Here is a 19,397-nt window from a genome sequence, read left to right as displayed (position 1 = left end):
AAACTGTCATTTTTGAAAGACGGCGACTCGTCATCTCACCCGGCGACGCTGTTCACGGCGTCCTTGTTGGTGGGCGGGACCAGGAAGCAGATGGACGGCACGGTGGCCTCGCTGCCCTGATCGTTCAGCACCCTCCACTTGAAAGGCTGCGAGTTGTTGAGCAGAGCGCACTCGTCTCCTCTGTGGACGGTGATCTGGAAGAAGGATGGAGGCAAGAGGACGACGAGAGGTTTTATTTATCATTCATTTATGTATTAGTGTTCATATCTTTCTTGTATGAGCTGTTAGTAGTTCTTGCATTTAGCTGCTATATCAAACATGTTTCACTTTTTATGTTTATGAAATATATATATATATATATATATATATATATATATAAATATATACATATATAAAATATATATAAATATATAAAATATATATATGTATCTATATATATATATAAAATAAAAATATATATATACATATATATATATAATATAAATATATATATATATATAATATATATACATATATATATATATATAAAAATATAAATATATATGTATTATATATATATAAAAATATAAATATATATGTATTATATATATATAAAAATATATATATATAATACATATAATATATATATACATATATATATATATATATATATATATATATGTATATACATATGTATATATATATATATATATATATATATATATGTATTCTTTATTAGGTGGAGGCTTCAAATAAGCCCAGTTGTCTTGTTGTCTCTTCCTGCATTGTTATATTCATTTATCTCTGTTGTAATATTATTTTATTGTTTAAAGTGTGCAAAATAAATTAAAAAATAATTAAATAAAATTCACTTTATGAGAATGAACTGAGAGTTGGACGCAGCTTTTGAACTGCAAATCCATTAATTTAGCAACTAGAAGAATATTGAACAATATTACATCATTTTATCAATTCAGGGAATATCCCTAAACATATTTAACCAAATTTGTGAGTTAAAAATAATCCCCTGAGCCGTCTACCTCCATCTGCTTGAAGTCGCAGACGGCCTGGACGGGCTGCTTGCCCTTTATCGCCGTCGCCGGGTTTCGTGGCTTCAGCTGGATGACGGTCTTGGCTCGCCGCTTCAGGCCCTCCAGGTGAGTCTTGAACTCAGTCAGTTGCTCTTTTTCATCCTGTGGAGGGATAGTTCATGGACGTGTTACTGCGTTCCACGCACACTTCACTCTCTCTTCCCTGCAGAGCTGAACTGTGACGACGTAACAGCGTCTTCATGCGTTTGCTGCATAAACTGAAATGTGGGAAATAAAACGCACGGCTGCGTCCTGCAGGAGATCCTCCAGCCGCGTGACGGTGATGGAGCGGTCGCAGGTGTACTTCCTCTTCATCGCGTCCTGCGTCTTTTTGATCTTGTCCTCCGCCTCCTTCACGTCGGAGAAAAACTAGACGGGGGAAGACAAGATGTTCAGCAGCGGCAGGTAAAAGAAAAAGGGCAACATGTGTACCGATGCACAGGCGAGCAATGAGGAAGACCACTTGTGCTTTGATTGAGTTAGCAGCATGAATCTATACCTGATGCTGCTAGCTCACCTAGCACCTCTGAGCGCTTTGAGCAAAGGCAGACGCCTCCTGCACTCGCAGCAACACTGTCTAGATTGATGAACAGCACGGCGGGTAAGAGGAAGAATGAGGAAGAGGAAGACTGTGCACCACACCTGGTAGTAGGCGGTGTTTTCTTTCAGGTGCGTCTCGACGCAGCAGCACAGCTGGAGGAGCCAACTCCACTGAGTCTGCAGCGCTGCAGTGAAGGCCTGAGCGGGAGGGCCGAGGGGGAGAGCGGGTGTTTGATGAGGAAGATAAACACTCTGAGTCAAAGGCTTCAATTGAAATCGTCCTTCACTGATCGTCGTACCTCCACAGTCTTCCTGGCAGGGTGTCCGTCCCTCAGCAGCTTGTCTCCTGTGGCCTGGACGCCGTTCATCTTCTTCTCCCTGAGCTCCAGGTCTCTCATCAATCCCTGCTCACAAGGAACCGACAACAATCAGAGTCATCCTCGGTAGAAAAGCAGCGCTAAGGGGGTCGTCGTCGTCGGGTCGTCGTCAGCCTACCGAGTAGTTGTCCTTCTTGGCCGTCATGTTGGTGTTTCGTTCGCTCCAGTCGTAGTTGACCTCCTCCTCCTCTTTGTCGTTCAGCCACATCAGCTCTTTGGTGGCCGCGATGACGAAGGCGTGCAGCTGGTCCAGGTAGTGCAGACGGGCCTTGGAGGCGTTCTGCAGAAGGAGGACAAGCGGTTGCGTTTCCTCTATGACTCATTCAGGAGACGGGAACAGAGCGCTAAAAAAGGTGACGTTGTGCCGCCTGCTGTTTTGACCACGCTTAGCTTAGCTTAGCGACGGCGCCGTCTCCGCTAGGAGCTTTAAATTGAACGATATGTTTCTTGAAATTGTGTGTTTGTTGGAGCTTACCTGGAGCTTGCTGTACTGCAGCTCCAGCTTTACCAGATACTCGCGATAGGCGGCTTTACTGGCAGGTGAGATCTGACTCTGGGGGAGGAAGAGGCAGAAAGAAACATACACACACAGGTCAGCCAATATACAATGGGAATATATTAGAGGAAAAAGCACAGTTAACAATTAATTATCCAGGTCACTGAAGGAGGGCGGTTAAAGAAAGTAAAACAGAGAAAAATGGGTGAAAGAAATTCACATAAAATCCTAAAAATAAACCAAAAAAGGAGTTTTAAATGGTTACGCTTGCAGATTTCAGTCCTTAAAATATCCATGACGTTGTGTTTAAATAGCTTCCCGTCATCCATGCTTCATCATCATATACACATATCTCATTTCACGTCCTCCATCTTGACCCAGAATACTTTGCTGCAGCCTTTAACACAACTTTCCGCTTTCTGCTTCATCACAAACATTTTCCTTCCCCCCCGTTCTCCGCCAGCTGCCTCGCACCTCATCCGCCATCGCCCTCTCGATCTTGGAGCGAAACTCCTCCACGGACTGGTGCAGGCCGCGCTGGCTGCCCAGCTGGGACTCCACGGTGGGCAGGTCGGAGCCCCACTCGCCGCCGTCCACCCGCCGCTGGTTCTCCTCCACCCAGCCCAGCAGGTCCTGGATGTAGCGCAGGGTGACCTCGTCCAGCTCGGGCCGCACCCTCATGGGCGCCTGCTGCAGGGTGGTGACCTGGGCCGTGTGGATCTGGGTCATGGGGATCTGGGTCATGGAGATCTGGGTCATGGGGATCTGCGCGGTGGTCACGCCGGACTTGAGGCGCAGGTTGTACTCGCTGCGGAGGTTCACCAGCCGCTCGTGCAGACGATACACTCTGGAGGCCGGGACGACAACGCAGAGGGTCAAGTCAGTCAGAGAGAAAGAAATCTCTTTTCTAATCGCTTCATTGTTTGTCATGAAGGAAAAAACAGCGACAGTTTTAATTAAACAACTAACAGAGAGCTGGAGGGACGATGGATGTTTGTTGGAATTTATCATCTCGACTTTTTGGCTTTTGGAATATTGCAGAAAATAAGCTCACGGTACGTTTTGTTCAGCAAGAAAATCACCACGAATAAACACAACTTGTATGATTTTTAGAGAATAAATGAAAGTTAACGTCAAATGACATCACGGCCACGCGAGTGAGAGTAAACACAGCGAGGCCGTGAAGGCGGACGAGTCGGCATGAATTAAAAAAAACAACATACAAAAACGAATTCACGGATGAATTTTATATTGTAGAACAAAACGTTAAAATCTCTCTATTTTAGGCGTCTCGCCAAAAGCTCATTCAAGAACAATCATTGACTTGGATACGACTAATTCCTGCAGCACTCGGTTGAGTAATTTTTAAAAAAAAGAGATCGGTAGATTAATTTATAATGAGAATGATCGTTGCTTGCAGCCCTCGCGTCAAACGTCGGTGTTCTTAAGTATCTTCAGTATCTTCAGTTTGATTTTTTGCACCTGCGATACATCTGCTCGGCCTGAAGGTGGCGTCCGTCTTTCAGCAGCTGAACGTCATTGAAGAGGAAGCGGATCATTCCTTCTGCTTTGTCCAGGTCCGCGTCCATCTCGGCCGTGTGCTGAGCCGGTCTCCCCGAGCTCAGCATCCTCACGTCCTGCAGCGCAAAGACACACAAAAACTAAGTTACAGCGCCGCACGAGGTGGGGTGGGGAGGGGGGCTCCAACGACTCGTGGCGTCGGCGTCGGCGTCTCACCGTCTGCAGCAGAGTCTCCACCTGGTTGAGCTGCTCCTCGCACACCCCCGACTCCATCTGCACCTTGCTGACGACCCTCTGGAGCCGCTCCAGCCTGCAGGGCGAGAGGTCAAAGGTCAAGAAGCGCTTCAGACGAACTCGCGGTCACATTATTGCGGCCTAGTGAAATAAAAAAGAAGCACTCACTCCGTTTTCCGCCGGAATAAATACTTTAACTCGTATCCCTGATGCATGAACGCCATTTTAGAGCCCTGCGTGTCCACTAAAGCGGCGGTGATCTTACTCCACAGCGCTTCGCTCCAGCCGAACCAAAAGCAACGCCCTGATAACCTTGTGATTAACGACAACTTTACGACTATCAGATGACCATAATATTTTTTGCAAGAAGGTTGCTGTGGTGAAGGCCACATGCGCGTCATGTGTTTGCCCTAATACGACTTTTACTTCCCAATCCCACAAAGCCAGCCCAGTTTCATTTCAGTGCCCAACTGTATTAATAGGAAGTGAGTCACAGTAACCAGGAGGTGACTCACTCCTGAGCTCCATTTTTTCGGTTTTAATGCGTTTGCTTTTGGGAACAGAGCCTTGCGATGAGGTTCAGCTCGTGTTTCACTCGCCTCTCAAACTCGGTCCTGAGGAGACGCTCTCTCTCCAGTATGGCGATGTGCAGGCGACCCCACTCCTTCTCCACATCGAAGGGATGGTAGCCCGGCGGCACTTTGACGACGCCCGCCTGGACGGCACCCTGCAGAAGAGGAAGTAGATTAAAAACGTCACATTTTAGGAGCTGTAACTCCACGCTTGAACAATGACTGCAACCACGACTCGATCGTCAGAACAGTGGCCCATTATTTTTTCTGTCGGTCGAGTAATTGCTTGATTATTTCAGCTCTGAAACAGAAGTAAAGCTGCTTCATTTATTCTCTCAAGCGGCGCTGAGGAAGCTCACCTCAAAAGCTTTGAAGATGTGTTTGGAGCGGTTCTTGTCCGCCTCTTTAGCAGGAAGCTCGGTTTCCTTAAACTTCAGAAACTGGCGCCAAAGAACCTGCAGACCGCAAAAAAAGGGCGCAATAGATACAGCGTTGGCGTCGCCATCGTTGGTTATTCTGCTCGAGACTTTAAAAAGACCCAGACGAACTCACCTCGATCTCCTCGTAGCTGGTGGGGAACTTCCTCTCCTCGAAGACGAGGATGTGGTGTCTGATCCACTGCAGCAGCATGGTGACCAGCTCGTAATACTCCTGCCAACGAAGCTCCAGCTCCTGCAGCGCAGGCACAGCAAGAGACGTCAAAGACCGCTTATGCTTTAGGCCATTTCTGCTTTGATTCGACAGGAGAAACGAGGGCGAGACGAAGCTGTGCGACATGCAACAACGGTCCAGACGCCTCGATGACACAGATTATTAAAAGTTGCTGACGTTGTGACACTGCTTTTACCAGACTCGTCCTTTCCTGGAAAAAGGTATTGTGAGTTTAAAAGCTTTATGTTTGATATTTCTCTGGATATTAATGTTCACGCAGTGACACAACACTCTTCTGATGAGTTTGATCAATAAAGGAGAGACTGTGAAGACATAGAGAGACAGCTGCGTAGACTTCTCAGTGTCTGAATAAGATCGTCTGCTACGCTGCAGAAATCATGACGGCCATCCTTTATCCTTTATCCACTACTTCTAGTCTCCGCTGCCAAATGTCGCGATCGAGCTGTTGATGATGATGTGATGAAGAGGACGAGGGGACTCACGTTGGCCTTGACCCCGCTCTGAACGTCGGGCACCCTGGGCATGGCGTCGTACAGCGAGGAGACGTACGTGATGATGGATTTCTCGTCTGGATGCGGCACGTCCACATCTGCCGAGAGGAGGTCAAAAACTTTATTCTCCAGGAATTTTCGCTGCGTGAAGCTGGAGACAGGAAACTGCAAAAAAAACAAGCTCAGACATCGGAGCGAGCAGAACTTCATCTCACCCTCGGGGTCCAGCAGTCGGGTGACGCCCAGGTCTCTCTCTGCCACGCTGAAGGCCTGCTCCAGGTTCTCCTGGTTGCTCTGCCGGTACACCTGGCTCATGTCGATCAGCGCGGGCCTGCAGACGGCGAGCAGCCGGAGAGAGAGAACCGGGCGTGCAAATGAGTGGTGGCGTTATTATTACAACCGTCAATCAATGCTTAATACCTTCAATAAACGAGTGAGAACGACACTCATCTATCGCCTCTTACGTCTGTTTTCTTTCCTGACAGACACACTTTCACATAGATAGGTGACAGACAGGCAGAAGAGAAATATTTCATATTTAATGTAGCCGGAGGGGGCTTTGATCGTAAGTAGCGGGTCTGTCCTGATACCAGGGAGGGCGAGCTGGAACAAGTCCTCACTGCCACAGACGCTTAAATCCCCCCCATCGCTTCATAGTCAAAGACAGACGGCCACGTAGCCTTTGAGTGAACTTTGGCAGGAAGATAACGGCAGTACAACGACACGTGGACGCGAGTTTGCATCTCATGCGGACAAATACAACTTTCAAGAGTGAGAACGTGGAGTAAAAATCGTCACATTTCAGCTTCAATTTTTGAGAAAGTGTTACGCGTACGCTTGCACGACTCTCTGGATGTAGTATTCTTTGTGGGCCCGCGGCGGCGGCGCTGCTTGCTGCAGGTAGCCGGCCCGCCCGTAGGACAGTCCGTCCTCGCTCAGGTGGACGACGCGAGGGTCCGACCCCGAATCGTGCTCCTCGCTCCGGGAGCCTCGACCCGAGCGAGCGCCGCCGGGGCCGCCGGGGCCGCCGGAGCCTCGGCCCGAGTCGAAGGAGGAGGAGTACTCCGTCGGGATGTCCTCGCACAGCATGACCACCCGGTCCTCCAGGTCGCTCACCGAGCCGGCCGTGCTGCTGGAGGCGCTGTTCAGACGCCTCTTGGAGTGGAACTTCCTCTTCAGTTTCATCATTGTGGCAACGGGCGAGTTTTGCAGCCTCGCCAGAAACAAAAGTCCACTGTTGGTTTCTATTTATATCCAAATCTGGTCGCTGAAACTCTTCGCTGCAGCTGTCAAATCTCGGCACGTCCTGCTCTTCCTCCACCAAGACAGACTCTCTGGTGGAGCAGCCAGCGTACCTGAGTGTTGCCGCGACCTGCCGAGCCTCCAGTGAGCATACCTCCAGGACAGCCTTCTCTCAAACGGAGAGGATCCACCCACATCATGAAAAGAAGACGCGCTCTCGAGTCACACGGCGAAAAAAAGATGCCAACTCAGGATGTCGAGGTTATTTTGGTGCCGGGTGGGAAAGCCGTCCTGCAGGGCTTGTTTGTGAGAGCACTAAGTGCTGCTCCACCCAAAATACAGGGTTTGAGTTTAAAACAGACGCCGCCTGGGGCTTGAAAGGGTTTTATTTTTTATTGAGAGCTATGGGCAGCATGTTTTGACAGCAGGATAAACTATTAAACCAACGATTTATACACCCGAGGATGTTTAAAACAGTCGCATTACTAAAGACGACCGCAATTTTTCAGCCACCAGAGAGATTTCTGCTCAGAAGCCACCTGAATAAAAATGAATCAACGAGGTGCATCCAACGAATGAGCTCTGACGTTCACACAAACGTTTGATTTACAGCAGCCGAGCCGCATTTTGTGTCCCGACAAGTCAGGTGTGCTGCTGTAAAACTGCCTCTGTGCAAGTGAAATATGAAAAAAAGGTCACAGAGAATATTTTTACAAATATTATATCCTGAGGTGTTACAAGTCCAGGCAAGCTGCTCCCATCAGAAATGTGTTTTGCACCGTTTGCCAAGTCCATCCTTTCTTAGATAATCCTTTTGTGTCTATATAATTATTATGCAAGTGGTTTTAATCACATGTTTAGCTCTGTTAGTGCCGTTTATTGCATGTATGTTTGATTCAAAGTCGTGTCTTTATTTCTCGCCCTTTTGTTCTCCAAGACATTGGTTTTAATAGTTTGACTCGAGCCCGTTAAACCTGCGTCTCCTGAGCGCCGGCGCCTCACCTGTGTTTGTGTATGATGGCGTTGAAGAGCTTGCCGTCCCTCCAGCCGGTGGTGAAGTTGTCGCAGCGCAGGCCCTGGTAGCCCTCCACCATCCTCTGGGACCACAGCAGCAGCTTCTCTTTGGCCGTCATGTCGTCCGACTGGCCGTTCACCTGGATGTCTGAGATCTGCAGGACGAGACGCAGCAGATAGTCAGAGATGCAACAAGCCAGGGATTGTGTGTTTGTTATGTTTAAATGCACATTTTGAAGTCACTTTGGACACTAAGTAACTTCCAGATGAGGTTTTCCTCATTATGACATCTAACGCTTCAACCAACACTGTTTTATTTATGAAAAGTTAAATTCAAAAGACTTTAATTCCTCTTGGCATCGACCTTCCTTTTCTTTGATATTCTGATTTCCTCCAGACGTGAGATGAGTCACATTTGAAAACCTCAAATAACAACCAGCACTTTTACTTAGAGGGCAAAAGAAACACAAACACATTTACTCGCAAAACAGAAATCAGAAGAAATGAAAAGTCACAGATCTTATAAAGTTATACTCTTCCAAGTAAATACTAAATGCTGTGTCCCGAAGCGTCGACGGGCAGATTCCTCTTCTTTCAAGAGCTGCACGGCTCAGCTGTGAGTCACAAGAACACACTGCTGACAAACAAAGTGTTGTTTCTTCGCATGAGAGACTGAAGGGAAGCACAGGTTGGATCAACGTCCTCTGAGGTCAAAGCCGGCGCTGCGTCGACCTCGAGGGACTCCATGTGAATTTTACTATTTAAATTTTGCAGCGGTGGACTTGGTGTCCACTTTTTCATGAACCCATCATCCAGTATAGTTGGCTGCCTGATCATCAGACGTACAAATAGGTGCTTACGAACAAGTCCACGGTGTTTGTTTTGGTGGCCTTGACGTGCCAGACGGGCGGGGCTGGCAACACAACTCGGCACAAGTCGTAAAAAAAAGTCAGAACAATCGCAGGAAAACCTCTGAAGGTGAACGGTGTGTGTGTTTGAGACTTAATGTTGATGCAGAAAACTGAGAAAACTCAGTCGAGACGGAGGAGTTTAATCTGCTGCATGTTCTCTGGACAATATGCATGAAGAGAAGGTTCCTCTACTGGAACAAGAAAAATGTGGTTTTATTTCCATAAGATACTATTTCCAGTGTTTTCAGTTATGGCGATGAGTCACAGCAGAACTAGCAATTTCACTGACACGCTTCTTTTTTATTTTAAAGCAGGAAAAGGGTGGAGGAGGGCGAGACGAAGGCATCTCTTCCTCCTGCTAGTTCCCCTCTCAGGGGAAACCCGCTGCCACGGCGTGGACGTGGGCACGCCGTGACTCACGAGCGCCAGCGGGACCTCCGCCCTTTTTTTTTTTTTTTTGGTAAAAGTGTCCAGAGAGTATGACTCCCTCTCTGTCACGAGGCGGACCCATAATTCATAGCGGCGCGTTAGTAAGCTTGGGGTCTGCATCTGGGGAGAAATGCACCATTGTTTGTGATGACAAAGGAGGTTATGGGTTTGTTATTGAAGAAATAAAAAGCTGCCCGGTGACTCAGTGCATCTACACGGACATTTTGTTTTGGGTTTTCTTCCTCGTGTTCAGTCTGAAATCACAGAAAATGAAACTTTTATAACACGTGCACGCGGCGGGCGACCCGTCCTGCAGCTTTCTGGGACGCCCACAGCTTTCTTATGGGAATCACTGAGTCACACAGACGAGGAAAAGGATCCCACGTCCCAACACAACCATCGTACCCATCAAAGAATGTCCATGTGCTCCCACTGGGGGGTTTTTTTTGCCACCAAACCATCTGCTAAATAAATCAAGAACACATCGGACAAATTCTTTCGTCCAACGTCTCCTTTGCTGCTTTACGCAGTGAGACTGTTAATGTTGGGATTGAAATGTTTAGATGTAACAATAACCTGCAGATGTGCAGAGAACCATCGATACAAGTATAAATGAAATAAATAAAAAGGCTCTGAAATTGATCTGCGAACGTTCTTCTTTAAAAATGAATGAATGGCTCTTTTCCAGTGTTTAGTCTGGGTGCACTCAAGGACAAGGAGAAGCGGTGGTGGTCGTATAAAAAAAAAGAGCCTAAGTGCTGCCAAATGCCCAATAAAGTGCATTTGGAAATGATTAGCTGGACTGTAACTGCTGTGTCAACATCAGGAGAACATCCAGGCTGAAGCTTGAAGGAACTGCTTTTCCTCCCCGAGCCGGAGAAGCAGACGAGTCACAAAGTAATGAGAGTGAACTGAAACGCATGGCGCTCATGCGAAGGAGTAATTTCATCTGGAGTGATTAATGAGCAGTTTGAAAGATTTAAAAAAACACAAATGCACTTCAGGAAATGTGAGTCAGTACTTTGAATACATGCAAAACGCAAGAAAAAGCCATTTAAATAACAGCCGACTGGGTTTTAGCGTCCAAAGGTTTCTCTTTAATCTCTGAAATGAACGATTGTAATGACAGTAAATTGAGGCTGTACGTTTTTGTGTATTTGCACTGAACCGTCACGGCACTTAGATTGATGCAATTATTATTACACGCCCAAATATCATCGGGAAACCTTTAGCCGAACGCTTTTGGAGGAGATGCTGAGGGAAGTGAGCCCAGCAAGAGGCCTGGAGTCAGTCCAGAAGAGATGATTTGAGGTTGTTTAGTCTTTTGAGACCTGGTGCCGAGTGGGAAAGTGTTTCATGGCTTCTGCGTACCGGTACACACCCAAAGTACTTTTAAAAGGGCCGTGCGTACCTGGAAGTGAAGGATGATGGTCCATATCAGCCCCAGGGTCAGCTTGGGGTTCCCATCCGCGATGTCGTCGTTCCTGATGTTGACCAGTTTGACCTGAAAAGGGGTTCAGTTCTCAAAGTTGAAACGGAAACATTCAAACGCTGGTTTGCAGGTGAATGTGCGGCGCCGGGAGCGTCGCGGTGGACCGACCTGTCTGCGTTTGAGGAAGTCCAGAGCGATCTGGACGTTCTGCAGCTTGTGGAAGCGCATCCGGCCTTTCTCCCGCGGCTGCAAGAGACGAGAGGACGCATTGAAACGTGTCAAACGGTGATCCGCAAACAGCAAAGCCCTCCGTGACCGAGGACACCGGCTACACCTTTTGTGCTTAAAACAAAAAACAAAAGGATCTGCCGTACTGGATGGAGGAGTCGTCACAAGTCATGGTCCGAAACTTAAGATTAAAATACGGCAAATTTGAATTGCGGTTCAAATTCTGCGTGAGTGTGATCAAAGCGTTTGGTGAAAACCTTTCGACCAGATAGATGTGAGGCGACATGACGCCAGAAATGCATTCGGACAAACCAGCCAGCATGTCTGCAGGTGGGAGCGTGTTGATGAATGAGACGCGACCCCATGACCCCCCCATGATCGCCCTCCATGAGCCTCGGTTTCTATTTGACCTGCAGTCAACTCTTCTTCTGCACCTTTGCTCTGAAACTTCTTCTACTTGGTTTTCTCTCGGCAGCGTCGGCATCACATGCGTCGGCGCTGCGCGTGAGAAGCTGCGAGTTAGTCGGCGTCAGCTCGCATGTGATGAAATAGTCGCCTTCGCTTTCAATGCAGTGAGGAAAACCCGATACGGGACCATTGAAACGGACCATGCCAGCAGAGGAGGACACAACTAAACTGATTTATTAAGTTACACACACTCATCTGCGTCTATTAAAGTTGAGAGGAATTTAAAAAAAAGTCTAATTAAACTGATTCAGCTTTATTTTGTCTTGGTGATTCAGGTGTACTGTACCTTTAAGTTATGCACTTCACGTCTTCATGAAACTTAAATAAAAACTTGTCAGATTACTGGACTTTACGTCACTAAATAGTGATAAATAATCACTATGAAATACTTTAAAATAAGCAATGGTAGTATTGGTCCTAATAATGAGGTACTTCCTGTAGTATTGGTCTTAGAAATGCAGTTCTTCCTGTAGTATTGGTCTTAGTAATGAGGTACTTCCTGTAGTATTGGTCCTAGTAATGAGGTACTTCCTGTAGTATTGGTCTTAGTAATGCAGTACTTCCTGTAGTATTGGTCTTAGTAATGAGGTACTTCCTGTAGTATTGGTCTTAGTAATGCAGTACTTTCTGTAGTATTGGTCTTAGTAATGAGGTACTTCCTGTTGCATTGGTCCTAGTAATGAGGTACTTCCTGTAGTATTGGTCCTAGTAATGAGGTACTTCCTGTAGTATTGGTCTTAGTAATGAGGTACTTCCTGTAGTATTGGTCTTAGTAATGCAGTACTTCCTGTAGTATTGGTCTTAGTAATGAGGTACTTCCTGTAGTATTGGTCTTAGTAATGAGGTACTTCCTGTAGTATTGGTCTTAGTAATGAGGTACTTCCTGTAGTATTGGTCCTAGTAATGAGGTACTTCCTGTCGTATTGGTCCTAGTAATGAGGTACTTCCTGTAGTATTGGTCTTAGTAATGAGGTACTTCCTGTAGTATTGGTCTTAGTAATGAGGTACTTCCTGTAGTATTGGTCTTAGTAATGAGGTACTTCCTGTAGTATTGGTCTTAGTAATGAGGTACTTTCTGTAGTATTGGTCTTAGTAATGAGGTACTTCCTGTAGTATTGGTCCTAGTAATGAGGTACTTCCTGTAGTATTGGTCTTAGTAATGAGGTACTTCCTGTAGTATTGGTCTTAGTAATGAGGTACATCCTGTAGTATTGGTCTTAGTAATGAGGTACTTCCTGTAGTATTGGTCTTAGTAATGATGTACTTCCTGTAGTATTGGTCTTAGTAATGCAGTACTTCCTGTAGTATTGGTCCTAGTAATGAGGTACCTTCTAAAACCTGTACTTGCACTTCCTGCCTCTCTGATTCGATGCATGGGGCGGCGACGTGGACACAGAAAGGGAACAATACAGGAAGTGCGAGTGTCATCATGCAACAACCCAGCAGCCACCTGGGGTGGTGCCGCATGCCACGCCCGGCGCCCGACGCCCGCAGTCCAGGCGCCACTCACCAACCGCACGTTCCTCACAACGTCGCGTTCCCTCGGCTAGAAGCGTCGCAAGAGAGGAAGGCGGAGGCACAGGGGAAGAGGTCAGGGCAAAGGTCAGCAGGAATTAGAGAAGGGAAAATAAAACCAGGGGTCAAACAGGTCAGTGCAGAAAAGGTTACGAGATGGAAGCAAAGAATGAAAATTAGTGTCTTGAGGCGACATCACCGGGAGGCGTGTGTCCCCAAAGAAATCAGCTACAGGTAAGTAAAAAGTAAAAAGAAAGAGTGCGCATAACCTCAGCATGTTTTTGAAATGTCCCCAAAAAAAAAACCCTCCACAGAATCAAAAGTCAACGCATGCAAGAGAGACAAGAAACCGTCGTAAAAAACACAGAAAGCGGTTCTGGACAGTAGAAGAGATACGGCAGCAGAATAAGTCGACAGGTTTGGACAGGACGGAGGGGGTTAAAGGCAGAAGCAGATGTCCTCACAGCTAAAGGTTCAAAGGTCACCGGAGCTCACCAGCGTCTCTCCGGAGAGCACCTCCAGCAGGGAGATGAGGTTGTGTCCATCTCTGAGGTCCTCGTACAGGTCAGTGACGTGACGCTGCGTCTGCAGGGAGAGACAGGAGGCAAACGTTACATCGATCCGTGCGTCATGTGAGCATCGGCGTCCAGCAACAGATTTGGTAACACAAACAGCAACGCAACTGCTGAGCACCTCAACACAGACAGCAGGAATGGGATTAGAGCACAGACGCTTGTGACCGAATCCCGGGATGTTAGCTCAAAATGGACAAAAGCAACTGAAAGAGAAAGTCTGGATTTGGTTTTAATGAGGTTGTGCGAGGTTCTGGTCCATAATCAGTGTCGACCGCCATCTGATGTGGAGGAGCGCCTCATACAACACAACTTTAAAACGATTCCTTTAAAAAAGGCAAGGATGGTGCACAACAACAACAACAACAACAACAACGATGTGCCTTCTGCAGTGGTAACGGCGTCCACAGTTGGGGTTCTTTTAAAATAGTTTTGCTGCACTCACTGCATAGAAAAGTCGTGTGAGCTCGATAGGTCAAACTTGAAGTTCAGTAAAGCAAAGTCTAATAAATCTTTTCAAATGTTTTCGGGGTTAAATATGTTCTTGTTTTCCTTGAATTTCCTTGGATAAATCCTTGTGGATGTCAATCTCAGCAATGAAGCTGATCAGAGTATTGCGTCATCACCAAAAAAAGAAGGATATTAGAGCTATTTTATAAAAATGAATATATTGTTAACACCTCCAGTAGACTTTCTGCACGCCCCTTATTACTTCATAAACTTTCATTTGCAATAAGTTATGTATTTTAGCCGTTGTAAACCGAGGGACAGATCACGGAAAGACAAGTTGCACTGCAGAAAAGGCTCCGACAGGAGTTAGAAAAGAAAGTGTTAAAATGAAGGAGGAGGGGGGAAGGGTCAAAGGTCAGAAGCTAAAGAGCTCAGGTGATGTTTGGGAGTGAGACGGAGAGAAATGTAGACGCAGACGTGCAGGAATACACTAATGTCGGTCCACTCAGCACTCTCACTGACAGCACCTACCTCTGCCTTCCAGTGCTGATGGGAAAAGGAAGGGAGGACGGGATGAAGGATGGAAAGAAGAGACAGTTTGATGAGAGAAGGTACAAAACTGCACGGACTCATGAGGGAACAGAGACAAGCAGGCAGACGCTGGGTTGATTTGACACACAAAGACAGTTTTCCTGTTGTTTTTTTTACGGAAGAAAATGTGTTTTTTCGATTCGGTCCCATCCAAAAGAACTGTTTTTATGAATGTTAATCTGTGTCTGGTCCACATTGATGGCTCCTGGCCCTTTGGTCATTTAATCCCATGACCGTCTCGGATGCCTCGAGGGCAGCCACATCACCCGCTCGCTCTTTTTGGACCCAAGCCGGAGGGATTTCCAGACAAAGACAACGAGGAGGACGGGTCGTCTCGGACGGAGCCCCGTGTCACACGGAGACATTCCTCACAGTTTAACACACTTCACCTCCCGGGTGGAAACAAGGCTTCAACGACCAGCAGGAAGAGAGCCGTTTAACTCGTCTGGAATGATTAATTTAGTTGATAAAAGTCTTTATATGTTAGTGAATTCCCTTCTTACTCTGCAACAGGATACTATAGATATCCATCTTCAAACTGCAGTGAATGTCGAGCTTGATAAATTCCTTGACTGGTAGTTTCAGCACTACTTAAACGCCAGTGCAGCTGCAGCTCTTTATTCTGCTCCTAACTGCATGGATCAGGGGCTTGCATGTCACAGGAAGTGCTTCCTTTTTTGTTTGAAGGGTCATGGGCCAGAACCCTTAACGAGTATTGCCGTACAGCATCACAGCTGTTCCCCTGCAGAGCCTCGAGAGGCCGCCGGTCTGCAGCCCACATGTGAAAACCTGCCCGAGCCCGGTCCGCTATGCTACCTACCCACCTACCTACCTACTTACCCACCTACCCACACACCCACCTACCCACACACCTACCTACCCACACACCTACCTACTTACCCACCCACCCACCCACCTATCTACCTACCTATCTACCCACCCACCCACCCACCCACCTACCTACCTACCTACTTACCCACCTACCCACCTACCTACGTACCTACCTACCCACCTACCTACCTACCCACCTACCTACCTACCTACTTACCCACCTACCTACCTACCCACCTACCTACCTACCTACCTACCTACCTACCTACCTACCTACCTACCTACCTACCTACCTACCTACCTACCTACCTACTTTGACTTTTCCAAAGAGGGTTGTGTTTCGCTGGTTTTGAGGAGAGTTGTGGGGGTTTTGCGTTTCTGTTTCCAGTTTATTTGTTGTTGCTTTCAGGAAACTTGTTACAGCCCTCAGACTGAGTCAGATCAGACAGTCCATCACCTCCGAGGGACACAGGTGTGTGTAATTTAAGCTATTGTGACCAGGTGGGATCTGAAAGTAACTGCTGCAATGTAACTAAACCACAGCGACATTCGGGCCGAAGCCAAAGTCCTTCTGTTCACAAGGATGTGTTCAGTTACGAGCTGTTTGTTTCATAACCTTCATCATTTCTCAACAAATCACATTGGCGAGTGTTTCTGGAGACGGAGGTTACCTTCATCAGGTGCTTGTTGATCCATTTTGTGAAGGTCTTTTTCTGAACTCGGTCCCGTTCATCTGCGGACAGACACACACACACAGAAGTTTAATCAGACGTTACAACGCAAAGGTTGTTTTACAAAACATTTGATGATCGTACTGGGACATAAAGCTTCATCTTTAGATAAAGGATCATGTCAATAACGTTTCATGTATCAAGGAAGCAAGTCTCAAATGCAAATTGTTTCTGTTCACATGGTGAAATGAATGGAAATCAAGGGCCGCCGACAGAGCAATGACCCCCAAATGCTTCAGTTTAAGACCTCAATGGCGGATTGCTTCCCATCGTGACCGGCTGCACATTGCAAAAGGGAACGTTTACTTCTCATGGACTTATTAGTCTAATGGTTTTTTACAGGCCCGAGGCAAAAATAACACTTTGTGACCTCATAGCGGGGTCTTGACCAAGGAGTTGGGAACCAATGCTGTAGAAGATGGTTGACAGTAAACATCCAAAACCACAGTTCTGGTCCCACATCTGATGGGACCCTGCAGGGTAAACATCCCTTGATGAGTATCTCATCTCCCCAAAAACCTGAAACCAGAACATGAGACTGAACAAAATCAGTCCACCATCACAAAGGAAGAACAAAAAAAACAACAAAGGTGTCGCACTTGTCAGAGGAGACGTGTAATTTACCGCCGACATCCCAGAGATTAGCACCTCGATGGGAACATGTTGTGGCTTGTAAGACCTGTTGCTGTTTAGGGTTCAACAAACCGGGCTCTCGCATACCAGCAGGTATATGTATGGTTTCCCTCCTCAACTAACGACCACAGGTTTGCTTTCACTTCTTCACCGCGGCTTCAATAAGTGATGAGTGGTTGTCAGACGTAGAGGCCGGTGTGACGCGACAAAACACGTCGGCCTTTGAAGAAGAAGCGATGAGAGAAAACAGTGAGAGCATGATGTGAGCTTTCTCTTATCGGCCACACGGCATTGACTGCGTTATCTGGATGGACTGAAGGGATCAGAGGAAGAGAAGTGAAGCAAATGAAAGCAAAGGAAGCGGCGTCCCGTGGTGCCAACGCCCACGTCGGGGTGGCGTCAGGTCGCTGACTCACAGACGCGCTCGTGACTGTTCAGGAGTCTGACCACAGAAGGGAAATTTAAAAAGAGAAAAACCTTCAAGAAGAAGAGAAATTCCTGAAGTTAATAATAAGTTGTGTGGAAAAAAAAACAATCTGCCGGCATTTGAGCTGCTCTCAGGACGCCGTTGTCCAACATTACAAAACCCAGAAACTTCTAAGATGGAGCTCAGCGCTGCATCTCACGGAGAGGAGACAAGCGGAAGAAAAAACATGTCTGGTTAATGCATCGATAACTGGATTAGAAGTCATTTCTAAACCTGTCATCTGACCCGCATCAAACCCAGCCAGTCCTTTGAAAGGGACTCCTGCTAAATATCGTCACTATACTTCGCTGCTCTCTCGTCTCAAAATGTTTGACCAACAAAAAGAGGAGCCAGCGTGACACATGAAGGGGCGTGGCCCGTTTGATTCAAGACCACTGACGTAGATTGTACCATTTAAGACATTTTAAACGACATTTACACCAGTTTTTCTTGGAAAAACAAAGAGTTTCCACCAGCTGTGACGGATTTAACCAGAACACAAAAGATAAAACAACACAAAAGGCCTCGAAAAAGTGCAATAATGTAAAGAGGACTCTACCTTTCCTGTTATCCATGGCCTTGAGCATCCCCTGATAGGGAGACTCCTCTATGAAGACCCCGTCGCTACCCACACTGTCAGAGGAGTAGTTTCTGAATCTCCTCTCCATCGCCACGCCGGCCTTATCTCAGTGATCAACAACAAACAAGTTGGGAGACGAGGTTGTTGCTTTGTGAGTCTGCCACTTCTCCTTGTTGCCTGACACACTGCTTCACAGAGTGGGATCCTGTTGTTAAGTGGGAGTGTTCACTTCTTACTCCCTTTTTTTTTTCCTTCCTCCCTGTGCATGTCTGTCACATTCTATGCTGCAATTTCTTTCTTTTTTTCCAGCGGTACGCGCTAAATGCCTGGCCCGCGGGCTGTAATGTCAGGAGCTGTCATTCAACACACACACAGTCCTCTGAGAAAGGAGAGGGAGGATTCTCCCTCGGGCCCAGCCCTGTTATGCACCCACCCGCCCAAACACACCTCACAGAGACCCTCACTGAGCCAACACACACCTTCTGCACTGACTACATCAAAGGCAAAGATGTGCAGCTCTTCAAGAACCTCCTAGTTTTTTAGTCACTTTGGATTCAACGCTTTCACATGTTGCATTTATTTTATCATACTACAAGGTGCATTTACATATATTCGTGATTTCAGACTGTTAAAGTACTAAATGTGACAAACAGAACCTTTTCCCATTTTATTTTCTAGCAACAGAGCACGATTTCCACAGCTGCCCTCAAATCTGTGTAATTTTTTTTTTAATCTTGCTTGCGGCTGCCACACCTATCGATTAAGAAGCCCATTTCTGCACTTAAAAAAAAATAAATTAGGACCCAAAAAAAATTAATCTACTTTTTTGGGGGGTTTTTTCGTTGATGAATTAGGATGAAAAAAAAATTCCCCGAAAAAAAATTAATCAATTTTTTTTTTCGTTGACGAAAATTTTAAAAAAATTAGGGCCCAAAAAAAAAATTTTTTTTTTCGTTGATGAATAAGAACCAAAAAAAAGTAATCAACTTTTTTTTTTCTTTGTTGACGAAAATAAAAAAAATTAGGACCCCCCCCAAAAAAAATCAACTTTTTTTTTCGAAAAAAAAAAAAATTACAAAAAAAATAATCAACTTTTTTTTGCTTTGACGAAAAAATAAGGACCCCGCCCCAAAAAAAAAACCTTTTTTTTTTTTTTTTTTTTGTTGACGAATAAAGACCAAAAAAAAAAATGAAGACTTTTTTTTGGGGGTCCTAATTTTGCTGTTGGAAAACGATTGTCAACATTGACACAAATGTACTGAACGCCACACATGTGAGGAAATAACGATGGCATGATTTTGTGGAAGATTATCTGAGGTCAGAGGTCACAG

The 19,397-nt window shown here is 46.2% G+C and overlaps 1 protein-coding gene across 11 annotated transcripts in view; it reads right to left on the bottom strand.

Moving 5' to 3' along the window:
• Positions 1-19,397, bottom strand: part of pleca (plectin a) — a 79,771-nt gene that overhangs the window by 17,098 nt on the left and 43,276 nt on the right. For 5 of the 11 annotated variants that reach the window (XM_068576406.1, XM_068576409.1, XM_068576414.1 and 2 more), the window contains 22 exons: positions 16,328-16,389; positions 14,766-14,780; positions 13,708-13,797; positions 13,208-13,243; positions 11,170-11,247; positions 10,981-11,073; positions 8,218-8,384; positions 6,189-6,304; positions 5,965-6,071; positions 5,363-5,482; positions 5,170-5,265; positions 4,838-4,965; positions 4,221-4,314; positions 3,966-4,120; positions 2,958-3,330; positions 2,463-2,540; positions 2,106-2,267; positions 1,910-2,014; positions 1,713-1,808; positions 1,314-1,439; positions 1,020-1,172; positions 40-194 (listed from right to left, as the gene is read on the bottom strand). In XM_068576406.1, the coding sequence (XP_068432507.1) occupies positions 40-194; positions 1,020-1,172; positions 1,314-1,439; positions 1,713-1,808; positions 1,910-2,014; positions 2,106-2,267; positions 2,463-2,540; positions 2,958-3,330; positions 3,966-4,120; positions 4,221-4,314; positions 4,838-4,965; positions 5,170-5,265; positions 5,363-5,482; positions 5,965-6,071; positions 6,189-6,304; positions 8,218-8,384; positions 10,981-11,073; positions 11,170-11,247; positions 13,208-13,243; positions 13,708-13,797; positions 14,766-14,780; positions 16,328-16,389 (2,605 nt within the window). The remainder of the gene's footprint in view (positions 1-39; positions 195-1,019; positions 1,173-1,313; positions 1,440-1,712; positions 1,809-1,909; positions 2,015-2,105; positions 2,268-2,462; positions 2,541-2,957; positions 3,331-3,965; positions 4,121-4,220; positions 4,315-4,837; positions 4,966-5,169; positions 5,266-5,362; positions 5,483-5,964; positions 6,072-6,188; positions 6,305-8,217; positions 8,385-10,980; positions 11,074-11,169; positions 11,248-13,207; positions 13,244-13,707; positions 13,798-14,765; positions 14,781-16,327; positions 16,390-19,397) is intronic. The other 6 variants (XM_068576410.1, XM_068576412.1, XM_068576408.1 and 3 more) reach the window with 3 other exon arrangements.

The sequence above is a fragment of the Clinocottus analis genome, unplaced genomic scaffold (genome assembly GCF_023055335.1).
Source record: "Clinocottus analis isolate CAN_PGR_092001 unplaced genomic scaffold, fCliAna1.0.p SCAF_14, whole genome shotgun sequence".
NCBI lineage: Eukaryota > Metazoa > Chordata > Actinopteri > Perciformes > Cottidae > Clinocottus > Clinocottus analis.
The sequence above is the reverse complement of the archived record's forward strand: the minus strand, read 5'-3'. Positions and strand labels throughout refer to the sequence as shown.